Source organism: Platalea leucorodia (assembly GCF_965183815.1).
Source record: "Platalea leucorodia genome assembly, contig: HAP1_HAP1_SCAFFOLD_314, whole genome shotgun sequence".
Classification (NCBI taxonomy): domain Eukaryota; kingdom Metazoa; phylum Chordata; class Aves; order Pelecaniformes; family Threskiornithidae; genus Platalea; species Platalea leucorodia.
Genome location: NW_028121262.1, coordinates 32,292 through 51,307, shown reverse-complemented (window position 1 = coordinate 51,307; position 19,016 = coordinate 32,292). Strand labels below are relative to the sequence as shown.

The 19,016-nt window shown below is 60.9% G+C and overlaps 3 protein-coding genes across 3 annotated transcripts; all 3 read right to left on the bottom strand.

The window, feature by feature from the left end:
• Positions 1-3,485: 3,485 nt before the first annotated feature.
• On the bottom strand, positions 3,486-5,957 carry LOC309604046 (protocadherin beta-15-like). The gene has a single exon (XM_082338972.1). The coding sequence runs from the start codon at positions 5,940-5,942 to the stop codon at positions 3,501-3,503; it is 2,442 nt and encodes an 813-aa protein (XP_082195098.1). The 5' UTR covers positions 5,943-5,957; the 3' UTR covers positions 3,486-3,500.
• Positions 5,958-9,656: 3,699 nt separating this feature from the next.
• LOC309604048 (protocadherin beta-15-like) lies at positions 9,657-12,128 on the bottom strand. The gene has a single exon (XM_082338974.1). The coding sequence runs from the start codon at positions 12,111-12,113 to the stop codon at positions 9,672-9,674; it is 2,442 nt and encodes an 813-aa protein (XP_082195100.1). The 5' UTR covers positions 12,114-12,128; the 3' UTR covers positions 9,657-9,671.
• A 3,712-nt stretch (positions 12,129-15,840) lies between these two features.
• Positions 15,841-18,312, bottom strand: LOC309604039 (protocadherin beta-15-like). Its single transcript, XM_082338966.1, has one exon. The coding sequence runs from the start codon at positions 18,295-18,297 to the stop codon at positions 15,856-15,858; it is 2,442 nt and encodes an 813-aa protein (XP_082195092.1). The 5' UTR covers positions 18,298-18,312; the 3' UTR covers positions 15,841-15,855.
• Positions 18,313-19,016: the final 704 nt, after the last annotated feature.

Here is a 19,016-nt window from a genome sequence, read left to right as displayed (position 1 = left end):
GCTGCGCTCGGCCGGGCTGGGCTCGGCCGCCTCCCCGCCCGCAGCCGCTCGGCGCCGCCTTGGCCGGGAGCACCACCCTGCGGCCCGCGGCGGCACTGCGCCCGCCGCCGCCCGCTGCCCGCGCTGCCGGCTCGCCCCGGCGCACGGACCCGCGCGCACACCGCGCCGGGGCGGGAAGCGCCGGGAAGGAGCGCCGAGAGCCCTGCGGGGCCGCCGCTCGAGTCCGAGCGCACGGGCGGCGCCGGCAGCTGCCCCGCGTCCTGCCCCGCTCCCCGCTGCCCGGAGCCCGCGGGCAGGCGGGCGCGCTTGGCTGCCGGGACGCCAGTCCGCGCCCTTGGAGAAACACGGCGGCGAGACGAGCACAACCCGTTTCCCACGGCGCCGTGGGGCGGAGGCTCAGCCCGGCGGCACCGAGCCGCGCTCCCCGGTCGAGCAGCCGGGCGAGAGCCTCCGCAGGTAGCAGCCCAGCACGGCACTACGGCTCCTCGGGAATCTCAGGCTGACGACGGGGAACGCAGGCGGCTCCCGGCGAGGCTCAGGCGTGGACGCGCCTGCCGGCCGGCCACTCCGCCGGCTCAACGGCGGGAGGGGCCGTGCGGCCCGCGTTGCCTTCCCTCTCGCCAGCGGGCTGCCAGCTGCACAGCGCTTCTTCGTCCTCGCCCGCCTCAGCGCAGCTGGAGCTCTTGGGTCAGTTGCAAAGGTCACTGCCCCCACCTCACGCCTTTGCAGAGGCCAACAGCGATACTCGCAGCCGCACACAGCACCTGCAGCGCTCCGGCGCCGGGAAGCGGCCCTCCGCCTTGCCGGCTTCCCACTCCTGCTCAGCCAACAGCGCCTGCTGCAGCCCCGCGCTTGCCAGCATCCCTCAGAACGGTGCTGACGGATTCGCGGGACATGCATGCGTTCAGGAGAGGCTCTCTGACAAGTCCTGCCCACCGCATTGCTTCCTAAACGGCACCTCCGACGAGCCCCTCGGGAAAGCTCCGCAGTGTGTTCCGGCCCTCTGATACGGGAAACAGCCTCCCCCTCTCACAGGGGAAAAACCACAATAAACCATCTAGTTATCACCCGCATCAGACACCCAGACCCTCGACTTGCAGCAACCTGAGAAGCAGCAGCTTTACACCCGGAGATGCTGGCTCCTTGAGATCTCAGTAAGAGAGACACGCCGACTCTCTAAGATGTCCTTCACAACTCCCTCTGTTACAGCTCACACTACAGGAAGAGGCTGGCATAGAGAATCCTTCGTCCCTTTAGATGCGGAGAACCCTGAGCAGAGTAGCTTCACACAGAACTCCAGCCACACACAGCGTGCCACGCAGACCCCCATCATAGAATTGAAAGAGTGTCCTCACCGTTTTAGGACTTCCCTGCAAGACAGCAATTCTATTCATCATTTCTACTGTCACAGTAAAAGACGTTCGCATGCGGACTTCTTGCTTGCAGGCAGCTGTCTCATCACCCCTGAGTGAGAGCTGAGTTTGTCCTGCTGACCAGGGATTTATGCAGCACAGCACAGCAGAGCACGGCACAGGCGCGTGCCTTCCCAGATTAACGGGACTGTGGATCACTCAGTCCTCGAGCTACAGCGGTCTTCCAGTCAGCATCACTATACCAGCTTGTCCTCTGGACTTACCTTTTTATCGGGGCCTTTGCGGAAGGGACAACTGTAGTCCTCTGCATTTCCCAAGAGCGAATCCTCTCCCTGGTAGTGGTTTTCACCCACCAATTGCCCACCTCCTGGGGCTCCCCCAAATACTTCCCCAAAGGAACGTGTATCCTGTCTTTGTGCCGTCCATCCCCCAAAGCCTTTAGAATCAAAACACTTTGTGCTTGAATGCCTTACAGTTGCCATCTGCAGCTGGAGCTCTTGGGAGAGTTGGACAGGTCGCTGCCCCCACCTCACGCCTTTGCAGAGGCCTTTGCACACCCAGGGCCCCTGCTAGGGTAGCCGCCAGTTTCCCCTGACCTCGATCGAACCGGGCCCTGCTGCAGCCAGAAGATCAGGGCTCACAAGACCCATACAGGCCTGCCAGCAAATCCGTGATCCCCACAGTTTTACTGAATGCTCCGTCGGCTGCGTCTCCAAAGCGAGGAAATGGACCCCTTCAACTTCACCTCAGCCAAGGGACAAAATGAGAAAAAAAAGCCTCCCGGCCTTTTGAAAACTTGGACAGAGCTTCCCCAGAAAGAACATCTCCACAAAGACTCTCTCCACACAAGGCATTCAGCTGCTCTCTTTATTTCACTTTTACACACAAGGGTATCCCGGTTTACAACGGTACAGTTTCTAACTGCAGCACAACACAGCGTGAAGCTTTCCAGCTATTCCCTGCCACACTGCCTGCAGTCAAGCAATCCGTTATTACACATGGGGTGACAGTCCTTCTCAAGAGGAATAGGTAAGACAATGCTCAAAGGCAGTCTGCAGGGTAGAAGGAGAAAGGGCAAAAAGGAGGATGCAAATGCTCTAACACAAACCCAGAAAATCATATCGGGACACCTTTCCACTCCCATCAAGAAGCCTCTGAATTCCGGAACAACAAGCATGAGACCAAAGTTAAGGGCCCTTTTCCAAGTTCATCTCGATTCGACCTTCAGACACAGTCCTTTGAAGCACCTCGTGGCGTTTTCATACAGTGCACCCAACGACAATGAACATGTTCTCACAGCTCTGCACGGTTACAGCCTATCCCAACACCGTTAGTGCTGCCATATTTCCAAGGCAATCCCAAGGAGACAGCCCACGCAACCCTCCCCTTATGGGCCAAAGGAAGATCTTGTTGTGCGTTTTGCTGCTCTCCCTCAGAGAACATGAGACTTCTGTATTCAAAGGGTCAACACAGCCTTCTTGCCTGCTGAGCTGCAATTGCGTGCATTGCAACGGCTGGATGTGAGCTACTCCCTGCTTCAGCGGGCAGCCTTTGTGCAGCATAGGCAGACACACAACGGCTGTCCGGACAGACATAATGACCAGGGGGCAAAACACACAGAGCCCACACAGCTCAGACAGACGCATCCCAAACCCACAGAAGAAAGAGCCCCACGCTTGCAACACATTGTAACACGGTACTCACAACTTCCTTACTTTTCTGACAAGGAACAAGAGCTACGTGCATTTCACTGAGCATGTGATTTGTCTGCCTGACCTTGCCATCGCAACACAGCACAGAATAAAAAAAAAAAAAAAGTGAGGCAAGAACTTAGCCGGGGGCTCCTGGGACTAACCCCACTCTCAAAGCATTTCAGAAATGGCTGCAGCAGAGCTGAAAGATATTATTGCCTGAGAGAGGGAGCCTTTAGGTTTTTTCTTTGTTTGTTTGTTTGTTTGGTTGGTTGGTTGGAGGGGGAGACAACCTTTCTTCTGACTTAGAATTGGAGGGAAATCAGTGACACCAATTGCAAATGCAGATTTAGTCTGGAGGAACCATTGCCCCGTGTTGTAGCCCAGCTCCCTTCCGATCAGGAGGCATGAAGCCTCTGGCTGGGCTGACTCCATGCTAGTTAAAGGAAAGACTATTGAACTCTTCTGCAGAGAGCATGCCGGCGTTGTCTGGTGCCATGTCCTCCGTGGTGATAGGGCCACGGGGGAAATCTCGTTCGCCGTCAGTGCCCCCGCTCGTGCCACAGTGCTGTGGTGGCAGGCTGGGGAGGATGGGCTTCAGGAACTTGAACTCGCTGTTGCCCGAGCCTGTCGTGAGGTTGATCTCGTAGCAATAGGCGTGGGACAGGGTCCCCGCAGCAGCTGAATCAGCCAGGCCGCTCTGCAAGTTGCCAGCGCCGTAAACCACATGCCCACCCTTCAGCTCCTTTCTCTTGCACATCTTGCGAGCGACGAAGGCTGCCGTGGACGTGAGGAAGAGGAGCGAGACACAGACCAATGAAATGATTAAATAGGTTGTCAGGGAGCCGCTGTCATCCTCCGTGGCCAGGCTGCTGTGCGGTAGGCGCATGTCTGAGAAGTCACTGAGCAGCAGTGCGCTCAGCGCCACGGTGGCCGACAGCGGTGGCTGCCCGTTGTCTCGCACCAGGACAACGAGCTTCTGCTTCACGGTGTCTCTCTCTGTCACGGGCCTCCTCAGCCGCACCTCCCCACTCTGCGCACCCACCACAAACAGCCCGGGGTCGGTGGCCCTCAGCAGGTGGTACGAGAGCCACGAGTTCTGCCCCGAGTCGGCATCCACGGCCACCACTTTGGTGATGAGGTACCCTGCCTCAGCCGACATGGGCACCAGCTCGCTGGATGGTGGGCTGCTGTCGTGCGACGGGTACAGCACCAGTGGCGCATTGTCATTCTCATCCACCACGACAAGGCGGACGGTGACGTTGGCACTAAGGCGAGGAGAGCCCGCATCGGAGGCGCTCACCAAGACTTCCATCTGCCTCACCTGCTCATAGTCCAGAGGCCGCAGCACAAACACCTGCCCGTTCTCAGAGTTCACAGAGATGCAGGAGCAGGGAGGCTGCTCTGCGGGGTGGGCTGGTGCCAGGGAATAGGTCACCTTGGCATTGGGCCCCACGTCGGCATCCGCGGCACTGACGGCTCCGACGAGCACCGTGGGGGCATTGTTCTCACGCACATGCATGGTGTACGACGTCTGGTTGAAGACAGGTGCATTGTCGTTGACATCGGAGATGTCCACCGTGAAGGTCTGGGTGGTCGTGAGAGGAGGTGACCCCGCGTCTGCTGCTGTGACAGTGAGGATGTACCGTGCCGTCTCCTCCCTGTCCAGAGTGCTCACGGTCACCAGCTCGTAGTAATTCTTATAGGCCGGCCGCAGGGAGAACGACAGCTGGTCTTCAAGGGCACAGGTGATCTTCCCGTTGGCACCGGCATCTCGGTCCCTGACAGTAAAGAGGGCGACCACCGTCCCGGGTAACGCGTTCTCGGGGAGGGGGCTGCTGAAGGAATTGACCACCAGCTCTGGTGCATTGTCATTCACATCCACCACCTCCACCAACACCTTGCAGATTGACGAGAGGCCCCCGCCATCTGTGGCCCGCACGCTGAGCTCGTGATTCTGTGCTGCCTCAAAGTCCAGAGGCTTTGTGACTTTAATTTCACCGCTGGTGGGGTCAAGTGCGAATGCCGAGTGGCTCTGGCCCACTGCTTGGCTGAACTGATAGGTGATGTCCCCGTTGATTCCCATGTCCCGATCGGTTGCCACCACGCTGAGGACCACAGAGCCCTCCGGTGCATTTTCCAAAACCTGACCAAGGTACCGCTCCTCTGTGAAGACAGGAGCATTGTCATTTACATCTAGAACGACAATGTGGATTTGGGTGGTCCCACTCCTCGGCGGAGAGCCTCCGTCCATGGCGATGAGGCTGAAACCCACCTCCGCCTGCTCCTCTCTGTCTAGCGGCTTTTCCAAGACCAGTTCCACATATTTGTCTCCCTTACTCCGACTCCCAAAGGAGACACTAAAGTACTCGTTGTCGGGAGAGATGCTGTAAGCCTGGATGCTGTTGCTGCCAACATCCAGGTCCCGAGCCCCCTCCAGCGGGAAACGCGAGCCCGGGTCGCTCCTTTCCGGGATCTTAAAAGTGACTCGTTCCTCCGGGAAAACGGGGGAATGGTCGTTGACGTCCTGCACCGCCACCTCGACCCGAAAGAACTGCAGGGGGTTCGCCAGCAGGAGCTCGAAGGGGAGCGTGCAGGTAGCGGACTGCCCGCACAGCTCCTCCCGGTCCAGCCTGTCCGCCACTACGAGGCGGCCGGTGCCGCGGTCTAAGCGAAAGTGCTGCCGGCCGTCGTCCGAGGCCAGGCGGGCGCGGCGAGCCGCGAGCTGCGCCGGGGCCAGCCCCGCGTCCTCCGCCACGTTGGCTACCACGGAGCCGCTCTCCGCCTCCTCGGCTACGGAGTAGCGGAGGGGCTCGGAGCGAGCGTGCGGCAGGGAGAGGAAAGCAGAGAGACAGAGCACTTGCCTTGCGATCGCCATGTCGCGGCGGCGGACAGCCTCCGCCTCGCCGATCGCCCGCGCGGTCCTCCGCCGAAAGCGGCGCCCGGCGGCGGCGCGGCGGCGCGGCGGGGCGGCGGGCGGGCGCCCTCCCTCTCGCCGAGTGCGGCCGGCGGCCCGGAGCGCGGCCGCCGTGGCCCGGCAGCGGATTGCACGGGGCACCGCTCGCCGCCGCTCGCCGCCGCTCGCCGCCGCTGCCCGGCTCGTCTGGGCCGGGCTGCGCTCGGCCGGGCTGGGCTCGGCCGCCTCCCCGCCCGCAGCCGCTCGGCGCCGCCTTGGCCGGGAGCACCACCCTGCGGCCCGCGGCGGCACTGCGCCCGCCGCCGCCCGCTGCCCGCGCTGCCGGCTCGCCCCGGCGCACGGACCCGCGCGCACACCGCGCCGGGGCGGGAAGCGCCGGGAAGGAGCGCCGAGAGCCCTGCGGGGCCGCCGCTCGAGTCCGAGCGCACGGGCGGCGCCGGCAGCTGCCCCGCGTCCTGCCCCGCTCCCCGCTGCCCGGAGCCCGCGGGCAGGCGGGCGCGCTTGGCTGCCGGGACGCCAGTCCGCGCCCTTGGAGAAACACGGCGGCGAGACGAGCACAACCCGTTTCCCACGGCGCCGTGGGGCGGAGGCTCAGCCCGGCGGCACCGAGCCGCGCTCCCCGGTCGAGCAGCCGGGCGAGAGCCTCCGCAGGTAGCAGCCCAGCACGGCACTACGGCTCCTCGGGAATCTCAGGCTGACGACGGGGAACGCAGGCGGCTCCCGGCGAGGCTCAGGCGTGGACGCGCCTGCCGGCCGGCCACTCCGCCGGCTCAACGGCGGGAGGGGCCGTGCGGCCCGCGTTGCCTTCCCTCTCGCCAGCGGGCTGCCAGCTGCACAGCGCTTCTTCGTCCTCGCCCGCCTCAGCGCAGCTGGAGCTCTTGGGTCAGTTGCAAAGGTCACTGCCCCCACCTCACGCCTTTGCAGAGGCCAACAGCGATACTCGCAGCCGCACACAGCACCTGCAGCGCTCCGGCGCCGGGAAGCGGCCCTCCGCCTTGCCGGCTTCCCACTCCTGCTCAGCCAACAGCGCCTGCTGCAGCCCCGCGCTTGCCAGCATCCCTCAGAACGGTGCTGACGGATTCGCGGGACATGCATGCGTTCAGGAGAGGCTCTCTGACAAGTCCTGCCCACCGCATTGCTTCCTAAACGGCACCTCCGACGAGCCCCTCGGGAAAGCTCCGCAGTGTGTTCCGGCCCTCTGATACGGGAAACAGCCTCCCCCTCTCACAGGGGAAAAACCACAATAAACCATCTAGTTATCACCCGCATCAGACACCCAGACCCTCGACTTGCAGCAACCTGAGAAGCAGCAGCTTTACACCCGGAGATGCTGGCTCCTTGAGATCTCAGTAAGAGAGACACGCCGACTCTCTAAGATGTCCTTCACAACTCCCTCTGTTACAGCTCACACTACAGGAAGAGGCTGGCATAGAGAATCCTTCGTCCCTTTAGATGCGGAGAACCCTGAGCAGAGTAGCTTCACACAGAACTCCAGCCACACACAGCGTGCCACGCAGACCCCCATCATAGAATTGAAAGAGTGTCCTCACCGTTTTAGGACTTCCCTGCAAGACAGCAATTCTATTCATCATTTCTACTGTCACAGTAAAAGACGTTCGCATGCGGACTTCTTGCTTGCAGGCAGCTGTCTCACCACCCCTGAGTGAGAGCTGAGTTTATCCTGCTGACCAGGGATTTATGCAGCACAGCAGAGCACGGCACAGGCGCGTGCCTTCCCAGATTAACGGGACTGTGGATCACTCAGTCCTCGAGCTACAGCGGTCTTCCAGTCAGCATCACTATACCAGCTTGTCCTCTGGACTTACCTTTTTATCGGGGCCTTTGCGGAAGGGACAACTGTAGTCCTCTGCATTTCCCAAGAGCGAATCCTCTCCCTGGTAGTGGTTTTCACCCACCAATTGCCCACCTCCTGGGGCTCCCCCAAATACTTCCCCAAAGGAACGTGTATCCTGTCTTTGTGCCGTCCATCCCCCAAAGCCTTTAGAATCAAAACACTTTGTGCTTGAACGCCTTACAGTTGCCATCTGCAGCTGGAGCTCTTGGGAGAGTTGGACAGGTCACTGCCCCCACCTCACGCCTTTGCAGAGGCCTTTGCACACCCAGGGCCCCTGCTAGGGTAGCCGCCAGTTTCCCCTGACCTCGATCGAACCGGGCCCTGCTGCAGCCAGAAGATCAGGGCTCACAAGACCCATACAGGCCTGCCAGCAAATCCGTGATCCCCACAGTTTTACTGAATGCTCCGTCGGCTGCGTCTCCAAAGCGAGGAAATGGACCCCTTCAACTTCACCTCAGCCAAGGGACAAAATGAGAAAAAAAAGCCTCCCGGCCTTTTGAAAACTTGGACAGAGCTTCCCCAGAAAGAACATCTCCACAAAGACTCTCTCCACACAAGGCATTCAGCTGCTCTCTTTATTTCACTTTTACACACAAGGGTATCCCGGTTTACAACGGTACAGTTTCTAACTGCAGCACAACACAGCGTGAAGCTTTCCAGCTATTCCCTGCCACACTGCCTGCAGTCAAGCAATCCGTTATTACACATGGGGTGACAGTCCTTCTCAAGAGGAATAGGTAAGACAATGCTCAAAGGCAGTCTGCAGGGTAGAAGGAGAAAGGGCAAAAAGGAGGATGCAAATGCTCTAACACAAACCCAGAAAATCATATCGGGACACCTTTCCACTCCCATCAAGAAGCCTCTGAATTCCGGAACAACAAGCATGAGACCAAAGTCAAGGGCCCTTTTCCAAGTTCATCTCGATTCGACCTTCAGACACAGTCCTTTGAAGCACCTCGTGGCGTTTTCATACAGTGCACCCAACGACAATGAACATGTTCTCACAGCTCTGCACGGTTACAGCCTATCCCAACACCGTTAGTGCTGCCATATTTCCAAGGCAATCCCAAGGAGACAGCCCACGCAACCCTCCCCTTATGGGCCAAAGGAAGATCTTGTTGTGCGTTTTGCTGCTCTCCCTCAGAGAACATGAGACTTCTGTATTCAAAGGGTCAACACAGCCTTCTTGCCTGCTGAGCTGCAATTGCGTGCATCGCAACGGCTGGATGTGAGCTACTCCCTGCTTCAGCGGGCAGCCTTTGTGCAGCATAGGCAGACACACAACGGCTGTCCGGACAGACATAATGACCAGGGGGCAAAACACACAGAGCCCACACAGCTCAGACAGACGCATCCCAAACCCACAGAAGAAAGAGCCCCACGCTTGCAACACATTGTAACACGGTACTCACAACTTCCTTACTTTTCTGACAAGGAACAAGAGCTACGTGCATTTCACTGAGCATGTGATTTGTCTGCCTGACCTTGCCATCGCAACACAGCACAGAATAAAAAAAAAAAAAAAGTGAGGCAAGAACTTAGCCGGGGGCTCCTGGGACTAACCCCACTCTCAAAGCATTTCAGAAATGGCTGCAGCAGAGCTGAAAGATATTATTGCCTGAGAGAGGGAGCCTTTAGGTTTTTTCTTTGTTTGTTTGTTTGTTTGGTTGGTTGGTTGGAGGGGGAGACAACCTTTCTTCTGACTTAGAATTGGAGGGAAATCAGTGACACCAATTGCAAATGCAGATTTAGTCTGGAGGAACCATTGCCCCGTGTTGTAGCCCAGCTCCCTTCCGATCAGGAGGCATGAAGCCTCTGGCTGGGCTGACTCCATGCTAGTTAAAGGAAAGACTATTGAACTCTTCTGCAGAGAGCATGCCGGCGTTGTCTGGTGCCATGTCCTCCGTGGTGATAGGGCCACGGGGGAAATCTCGTTCGCCGTCAGTGCCCCCGCTCGTGCCACAGTGCTGTGGTGGCAGGCTGGGGAGGATGGGCTTCAGGAACTTGAACTCGCTGTTGCCCGAGCCTGTCGTGAGGTTGATCTCGTAGCAATAGGCGTGGGACAGGGTCCCCGCAGCAGCTGAATCAGCCAGGCCGCTCTGCAAGTTGCCAGCGCCGTAAACCACATGCCCACCCTTCAGCTCCTTTCTCTTGCACATCTTGCGAGCGACGAAGGCTGCCGTGGACGTGAGGAAGAGGAGCGAGACACAGACCAATGAAATGATTAAATAGGTTGTCAGGGAGCCGCTGTCATCCTCCGTGGCCAGGCTGCTGTGCGGTAGGCGCATGTCTGAGAAGTCACTGAGCAGCAGTGCGCTCAGCGCCACGGTGGCCGACAGCGGTGGCTGCCCGTTGTCTCGCACCAGGACAACGAGCTTCTGCTTCACGGTGTCTCTCTCTGTCACGGGCCTCCTCAGCCGCACCTCCCCACTCTGCGCACCCACCACAAACAGCCCGGGGTCGGTGGCCCTCAGCAGGTGGTACGAGAGCCACGAGTTCTGCCCCGAGTCGGCATCCACGGCCACCACTTTGGTGATGAGGTACCCTGCCTCAGCCGACATGGGCACCAGCTCGCTGGATGGTGGGCTGCTGTCGTGCGACGGGTACAGCACCAGTGGCGCATTGTCATTCTCATCCACCACGACAAGGCGGACGGTGACGTTGGCACTAAGGCGAGGAGAGCCCGCATCGGAGGCGCTCACCAAGACTTCCATCTGCCTCACCTGCTCATAGTCCAGAGGCCGCAGCACAAACACCTGCCCGTTCTCAGAGTTCACAGAGATGCAGGAGCAGGGAGGCTGCTCTGCGGGGTGGGCTGGTGCCAGGGAATAGGTCACCTTGGCATTGGGCCCCACGTCGGCATCCGCGGCACTGACGGCTCCGACGAGCACCGTGGGGGCATTGTTCTCACGCACATGCATGGTGTACGACGTCTGGTTGAAGACAGGTGCATTGTCGTTGACATCGGAGATGTCCACCGTGAAGGTCTGGGTGGTCGTGAGAGGAGGTGACCCCGCGTCTGCTGCTGTGACAGTGAGGATGTACCGTGCCGTCTCCTCCCTGTCCAGAGTGCTCACGGTCACCAGCTCGTAGTAATTCTTATAGGCCGGCCGCAGGGAGAACGACAGCTGGTCTTCAAGGGCACAGGTGATCTTCCCGTTGGCACCGGCATCTCGGTCCCTGACAGTAAAGAGGGCGACCACCGTCCCGGGTAACGCGTTCTCGGGGAGGGGGCTGCTGAAGGAATTGACCACCAGCTCTGGTGCATTGTCATTCACATCCACCACCTCCACCAACACCTTGCAGATTGACGAGAGGCCCCCGCCATCTGTGGCCCGCACGCTGAGCTCGTGATTCTGTGCTGCCTCAAAGTCCAGAGGCTTTGTGACTTTAATTTCACCGCTGGTGGGGTCAAGTGCGAATGCCGAGTGGCTCTGGCCCACTGCTTGGCTGAACTGATAGGTGATGTCCCCGTTGATTCCCATGTCCCGATCGGTTGCCACCACGCTGAGGACCACAGAGCCCTCCGGTGCATTTTCCAAAACCTGACCAAGGTACCGCTCCTCTGTGAAGACAGGAGCATTGTCATTTACATCTAGAACGACAATGTGGATTTGGGTGGTCCCACTCCTCGGCGGAGAGCCTCCGTCCATGGCGATGAGGCTGAAACCCACCTCCGCCTGCTCCTCTCTGTCTAGCGGCTTTTCCAAGACCAGTTCCACATATTTGTCTCCCTTACTCCGACTCCCAAAGGAGACACTAAAGTACTCGTTGTCGGGAGAGATGCTGTAAGCCTGGATGCTGTTGCTGCCAACATCCAGGTCCCGAGCCCCCTCCAGCGGGAAACGCGAGCCCGGGTCGCTCCTTTCCGGGATCTTAAAAGTGACTCGTTCCTCCGGGAAAACGGGCGAATGGTCGTTGACGTCCTGCACCGCCACCTCGACCCGAAAGAACTGCAGGGGGTTCGCCAGCAGGAGCTCGAAGGGGAGCGTGCAGGTAGCGGACTGCCCGCACAGCTCCTCCCGGTCCAGCCTGTCCGCCACTACGAGGCGGCCGGTGCCGCGGTCTAAGCGAAAGTGCTGCCGGCCGTCGTCCGAGGCCAGGCGGGCGCGGCGAGCCGCGAGCTGCGCCGGGGCCAGCCCCGCGTCCTCCGCCACGTTGGCTACCACGGAGCCGCTCTCCGCCTCCTCGGCTACGGAGTAGCGGAGGGGCTCGGAGCGAGCGTGCGGCAGGGAGAGGAAAGCAGAGAGACAGAGCACTTGCCTTGCGATCGCCATGTCGCGGCGGCGGACAGCCTCCGCCTCGCCGATCGCCCGCGCGGTCCTCCGCCGAAAGCGGCGCCCGGCGGCGGCGCGGCGGCGCGGCGGGGCGGCGGGCGGGCGCCCTCCCTCTCGCCGAGTGCGGCCGGCGGCCCGGAGCGCGGCCGCCGTGGCCCGGCAGCGGATTGCACGGGGCACCGCTCGCCGCCGCTCGCCGCCGCTCGCCGCCGCTGCCCGGCTCGTCTGGGCCGGGCTGCGCTCGGCCGGGCTGGGCTCGGCCGCCTCCCCGCCCGCAGCCGCTCGGCGCCGCCTTGGCCGGGAGCACCACCCTGCGGCCCGCGGCGGCACTGCGCCCGCCGCCGCCCGCTGCCCGCGCTGCCGGCTCGCCCCGGCGCACGGACCCGCGCGCACACCGCGCCGGGGCGGGAAGCGCCGGGAAGGAGCGCCGAGAGCCCTGCGGGGCCGCCGCTCGAGTCCGAGCGCACGGGCGGCGCCGGCAGCTGCCCCGCGTCCTGCCCCGCTCCCCGCTGCCCGGAGCCCGCGGGCAGGCGGGCGCGCTTGGCTGCCGGGACGCCAGTCCGCGCCCTTGGAGAAACACGGCGGCGAGACGAGCACAACCCGTTTCCCACGGCGCCGTGGGGCGGAGGCTCAGCCCGGCGGCACCGAGCCGCGCTCCCCGGTCGAGCAGCCGGGCGAGAGCCTCCGCAGGTAGCAGCCCAGCACGGCACTACGGCTCCTCGGGAATCTCAGGCTGACGACGGGGAACGCAGGCGGCTCCCGGCGAGGCTCAGGCGTGGACGCGCCTGCCGGCCGGCCACTCCGCCGGCTCAACGGCGGGAGGGGCCGTGCGGCCCGCGTTGCCTTCCCTCTCGCCAGCGGGCTGCCAGCTGCACAGCGCTTCTTCGTCCTCGCCCGCCTCAGCGCAGCTGGAGCTCTTGGGTCAGTTGCAAAGGTCACTGCCCCCACCTCACGCCTTTGCAGAGGCCAACAGCGATACTCGCAGCCGCACACAGCACCTGCAGCGCTCCGGCGCCGGGAAGCGGCCCTCCGCCTTGCCGGCTTCCCACTCCTGCTCAGCCAACAGCGCCTGCTGCAGCCCCGCGCTTGCCAGCATCCCTCAGAACGGTGCTGACGGATTCGCGGGACATGCATGCGTTCAGGAGAGGCTCTCTGACAAGTCCTGCCCACCGCATTGCTTCCTAAACGGCACCTCCGACGAGCCCCTCGGGAAAGCTCCGCAGTGTGTTCCGGCCCTCTGATACGGGAAACAGCCTCCCCCTCTCACAGGGGAAAAACCACAATAAACCATCTAGTTATCACCCGCATCAGACACCCAGACCCTCGACTTGCAGCAACCTGAGAAGCAGCAGCTTTACACCCGGAGATGCTGGCTCCTTGAGATCTCAGTAAGAGAGACACGCCGACTCTCTAAGATGTCCTTCACAACTCCCTCTGTTACAGCTCACACTACAGGAAGAGGCTGGCATAGAGAATCCTTCGTCCCTTTAGATGCGGAGAACCCTGAGCAGAGTAGCTTCACACAGAACTCCAGCCACACACAGCGTGCCACGCAGACCCCCATCATAGAATTGAAAGAGTGTCCTCACCGTTTTAGGACTTCCCTGCAAGACAGCAATTCTATTCATCATTTCTACTGTCACAGTAAAAGACGTTCGCATGCGGACTTCTTGCTTGCAGGCAGCTGTCTCACCACCCCTGAGTGAGAGCTGAGTTTATCCTGCTGACCAGGGATTTATGCAGCACAGCAGAGCACGGCACAGGCGCGTGCCTTCCCAGATTAACGGGACTGTGGATCACTCAGTCCTCGAGCTACAGCGGTCTTCCAGTCAGCATCACTATACCAGCTTGTCCTCTGGACTTACCTTTTTATCGGGGCCTTTGCGGAAGGGACAACTGTAGTCCTCTGCATTTCCCAAGAGCGAATCCTCTCCCTGGTAGTGGTTTTCACCCACCAATTGCCCACCTCCTGGGGCTCCCCCAAATACTTCCCCAAAGGAACGTGTATCCTGTCTTTGTGCCGTCCATCCCCCAAAGCCTTTAGAATCAAAACACTTTGTGCTTGAATGCCTTACAGTTGCCATCTGCAGCTGGAGCTCTTGGGAGAGTTGGACAGGTCACTGCCCCCACCTCACGCCTTTGCAGAGGCCTTTGCACACCCAGGGCCCCTGCTAGGGTAGCCGCCAGTTTCCCCTGACCTCGATCGAACCGGGCCCTGCTGCAGCCAGAAGATCAGGGCTCACAAGACCCATACAGGCCTGCCAGCAAATCCGTGATCCCCACAGTTTTACTGAATGCTCCGTCGGCTGCGTCTCCAAAGCGAGGAAATGGACCCCTTCAACTTCACCTCAGCCAAGGGACAAAATGAGAAAAAAAAGCCTCCCGGCCTTTTGAAAACTTGGACAGAGCTTCCCCAGAAAGAACATCTCCACAAAGACTCTCTCCACACAAGGCATTCAGCTGCTCTCTTTATTTCACTTTTACACACAAGGGTATCCCGGTTTACAACGGTACAGTTTCTAACTGCAGCACAACACAGCGTGAAGCTTTCCAGCTATTCCCTGCCACACTGCCTGCAGTCAAGCAATCCGTTATTACACATGGGGTGACAGTCCTTCTCAAGAGGAATGGGTAAGACAATGCTCAAAGGCAGTCTGCAGGGTAGAAGGAGAAAGGGCAAAAAGGAGGATGCAAATGCTCTAACACAAACCCAGAAAATCATATCGGGACACCTTTCCACTCCCATCAAGAAGCCTCTGAATTCCGGAACAACAAGCATGAGACCAAAGTCAAGGGCCCTTTTCCAAGTTCATCTCGATTCGACCTTCAGACACAGTCCTTTGAAGCACCTCGTGGCGTTTTCATACAGTGCACCCAACGACAATGAACATGTTCTCACAGCTCTGCACGGTTACAGCCTATCCCAACACCGTTAGTGCTGCCATATTTCCAAGGCAATCCCAAGGAGACAGCCCACGCAACCCTCCCCTTATGGGCCAAAGGAAGATCTTGTTGTGCGTTTTGCTGCTCTCCCTCAGAGAACATGAGACTTCTGTATTCAAAGGGTCAACACAGCCTTCTTGCCTGCTGAGCTGCAATTGCGTGCATCGCAACGGCTGGATGTGAGCTACTCCCTGCTTCAGCGGGCAGCCTTTGTGCAGCATAGGCAGACACACAACGGCTGTCCGGACAGACATAATGACCAGGGGGCAAAACACACAGAGCCCACACAGCTCAGACAGACGCATCCCAAACCCACAGAAGAAAGAGCCCCACGCTTGCAACACATTGTAACACGGTACTCACAACTTCCTTGCTTTTCTGACAAGGAACAAGAGCTACGTGCATTTCACTGAGCATGTGATTTGTCTGCCTGACCTTGCCATCGCAACACAGCACAGAATAAAAAAAAAAAAAAAGTGAGGCAAGAACTTAGCCGGGGGCTCCTGGGACTAACCCCACTCTCAAAGCATTTCAGAAATGGCTGCAGCAGAGCTGAAAGATATTATTGCCTGAGAGAGGGAGCCTTTAGGTTTTTTCTTTGTTTGTTTGTTTGTTTGGTTGGTTGGTTGGTTGGTTGGTTTGGAGGGGGAGACAACCTTTCTTCTGACTTAGAATTGGAGGGAAATCAGTGACACCAATTGCAAATGCAGATTTAGTCTGGAGGAACCATTGCCCCGTGTTGTAGCCCAGCTCCCTTCCGATCAGGAGGCATGAAGCCTCTGGCTGGGCTGACTCCATGCTAGTTAAAGGAAAGACTATTGAACTCTTCTGCAGAGAGCATGCCGGCGTTGTCTGGTGCCATGTCCTCCGTGGTGATAGGGCCACGGGGGAAATCTCGTTCGCCGTCAGTGCCCCCGCTCGTGCCACAGTGCTGTGGTGGCAGGCTGGGGAGGATGGGCTTCAGGAACTTGAACTCGCTGTTGCCCGAGCCTGTCGTGAGGTTGATCTCGTAGCAATAGGCGTGGGACAGGGTCCCCGCAGCAGCTGAATCAGCCAGGCCGCTCTGCAAGTTGCCAGCGCCGTAAACCACATGCCCACCCTTCAGCTCCTTTCTCTTGCACATCTTGCGAGCGACGAAGGCTGCCGTGGACGTGAGGAAGAGGAGCGAGACACAGACCAATGAAATGATTAAATAGGTTGTCAGGGAGCCGCTGTCATCCTCCGTGGCCAGGCTGCTGTGCGGTAGGCGCATGTCTGAGAAGTCACTGAGCAGCAGTGCGCTCAGCGCCACGGTGGCCGACAGCGGTGGCTGCCCGTTGTCTCGCACCAGGACAACGAGCTTCTGCTTCACGGTGTCTCTCTCTGTCACGGGCCTCCTCAGCCGCACCTCCCCACTCTGCGCACCCACCACAAACAGCCCGGGGTCGGTGGCCCTCAGCAGGTGGTACGAGAGCCACGAGTTCTGCCCCGAGTCGGCATCCACGGCCACCACTTTGGTGATGAGGTACCCTGCCTCAGCCGACATGGGCACCAGCTCGCTGGATGGTGGGCTGCTGTCGTGCGACGGGTACAGCACCAGTGGCGCATTGTCATTCTCATCCACCACGACAAGGCGGACGGTGACGTTGGCACTAAGGCGAGGAGAGCCCGCATCGGAGGCGCTCACCAAGACTTCCATCTGCCTCACCTGCTCATAGTCCAGAGGCCGCAGCACAAACACCTGCCCGTTCTCAGAGTTCACAGAGATGCAGGAGCAGGGAGGCTGCTCTGCGGGGTGGGCTGGTGCCAGGGAATAGGTCACCTTGGCATTGGGCCCCACGTCGGCATCCGCGGCACTGACGGCTCCGACGAGCACCGTGGGGGCATTGTTCTCACGCACATGCATGGTGTACGACGTCTGGTTGAAGACAGGTGCATTGTCGTTGACATCGGAGATGTCCACCGTGAAGGTCTGGGTGGTCGTGAGAGGAGGTGACCCCGCGTCTGCTGCTGTGACAGTGAGGATGTACCGTGCCGTCTCCTCCCTGTCCAGAGTGCTCACGGTCACCAGCTCGTAGTAATTCTTATAGGCCGGCCGCAGGGAGAACGACAGCTGGTCTTCAAGGGCACAGGTGATCTTCCCGTTGGCACCGGCATCTCGGTCCCTGACAGTAAAGAGGGCGACCACCGTCCCGGGTAACGCGTTCTCGGGGAGGGGGCTGCTGAAGGAATTGACCACCAGCTCTGGTGCATTGTCATTCACATCCACCACCTCCACCAACACCTTGCAGATTGACGAGAGGCCCCCGCCATCTGTGGCCCGCACGCTGAGCTCGTGATTCTGTGCTGCCTCAAAGTCCAGAGGCTTTGTGACTTTAATTTCACCGCTGGTGGGGTCAAGTGCGAATGCCGAGTGGCTCTGGCCCACTGCTTGGCTGAACTGATAGGTGATGTCCCCGTTGATTCCCATGTCCCGATCGGTTGCCACCACGCTGAGGACCACAGAGCCCTCCGGTGCATTTTCCAAAACCTGACCAAGGTACCGCTCCTCTGTGAAGACAGGAGCATTGTCATTTACATCTAGAACGACAATGTGGATTTGGGTGGTCCCACTCCTCGGCGGAGAGCCTCCGTCCATGGCGATGAGGCTGAAACCCACCTCCGCCTGCTCCTCTCTGTCTAGCGGCTTTTCCAAGACCAGTTCCACATATTTGTCTCCCTTACTCCGACTCCCAAAGGAGACACTAAAGTACTCGTTGTCGGGAGAGATGCTGTAAGCCTGGATGCTGTTGCTGCCAACATCCAGGTCCCGAGCCCCCTCCAGCGGGAAACGCGAGCCCGGGTCGCTCGTTTCCGGGATCTTAAAAGTGACTCGTTCCTCCGGGAAAACGGGGGAATGGTCGTTGACGTCCTGCACCGCCACCTCGACCCGAAAGAACTGCAGGGGGTTCGCCAGCAGGAGCTCGAAGGGGAGCGTGCAGGTAGCGGACTGCCCGCACAGCTCCTCCCGGTCCAGCCTGTCCGCCACTACGAGGCGGCCGGTGCCGCGGTCTAAGCGAAAGTGCTGCCGGCCGTCGTCCGAGGCCAGGCGGGCGCGGCGAGCCGCGAGCTGCGCCGGGGCCAGCCCCGCGTCCTCCGCCACGTTGGCTACCACGGAGCCGCTCTCCGCCTCCTCGGCTACGGAGTAGCGGAGGGGCTCGGAGCGAGCGTGCGGCAGGGAGAGGAAAGCAGAGAGACAGAGCACTTGCCTTGCGATCGCCATGTCGCGGCGGCGGACAGCCTCCGCCTCGCCGATCGCCCGCGCGGTCCTCCGCCGAAAGCGGCGCCCGGCGGCGGCGCGGCGGCGCGGCGGGGCGGCGGGCGGGCGCCCTCCCTCTCGCCGAGTGCGGCCGGCGGCCCGGAGCGCGGCCGCCGTGGCCCGGCAGCGGATTGCACGGGGCACCGCTCGCCGCCGCTCGCCGCCGCTCGCCGCCGCTGCCCGGCTCGTCTGGGCCGGGCTGCGCTCGGCCGGGCTGGGCTCGGCCGCCTCCCCGCCCGCAGCCGCTCGGCGCCGCCTTGGCCGGGAGCACCACCCTGCGGCCCGCGGCGGCACTGCGCCCGCCGCCGCCCGCTGCCCGCGCTGCCGGCTCGCCCCGGCGCACGGACCCGCGCGCACACCGCGCCGGGGCGGGAAGCGCCGGGAAGGAGCGCCGAGAGCCCTGCGGGGCCGCCGCTCGAGTCCGAGCGCACGGGCGGCGCCGGCAGCTGCCCCGCGTCCTGCCCCGCTCCCCGCTGCCCGGAGCCCGCGGGCAGGCGGGCGCGCTTGGCTGCCGGGACGCCAGTCCGCGCCCTTGGAGAAACACGGCGGCGAGACGAGCACAACCCGTTTCCCACGGCGCCGTGGGGCGGAGGCTCAGCCCGGCGGCACCGAGCCGCGCTCCCCGGTCGAGCAGCCGGGCGAGAGCCTCCGCAGGTAGCAGCCCAGCACGGCACTACGGCTCC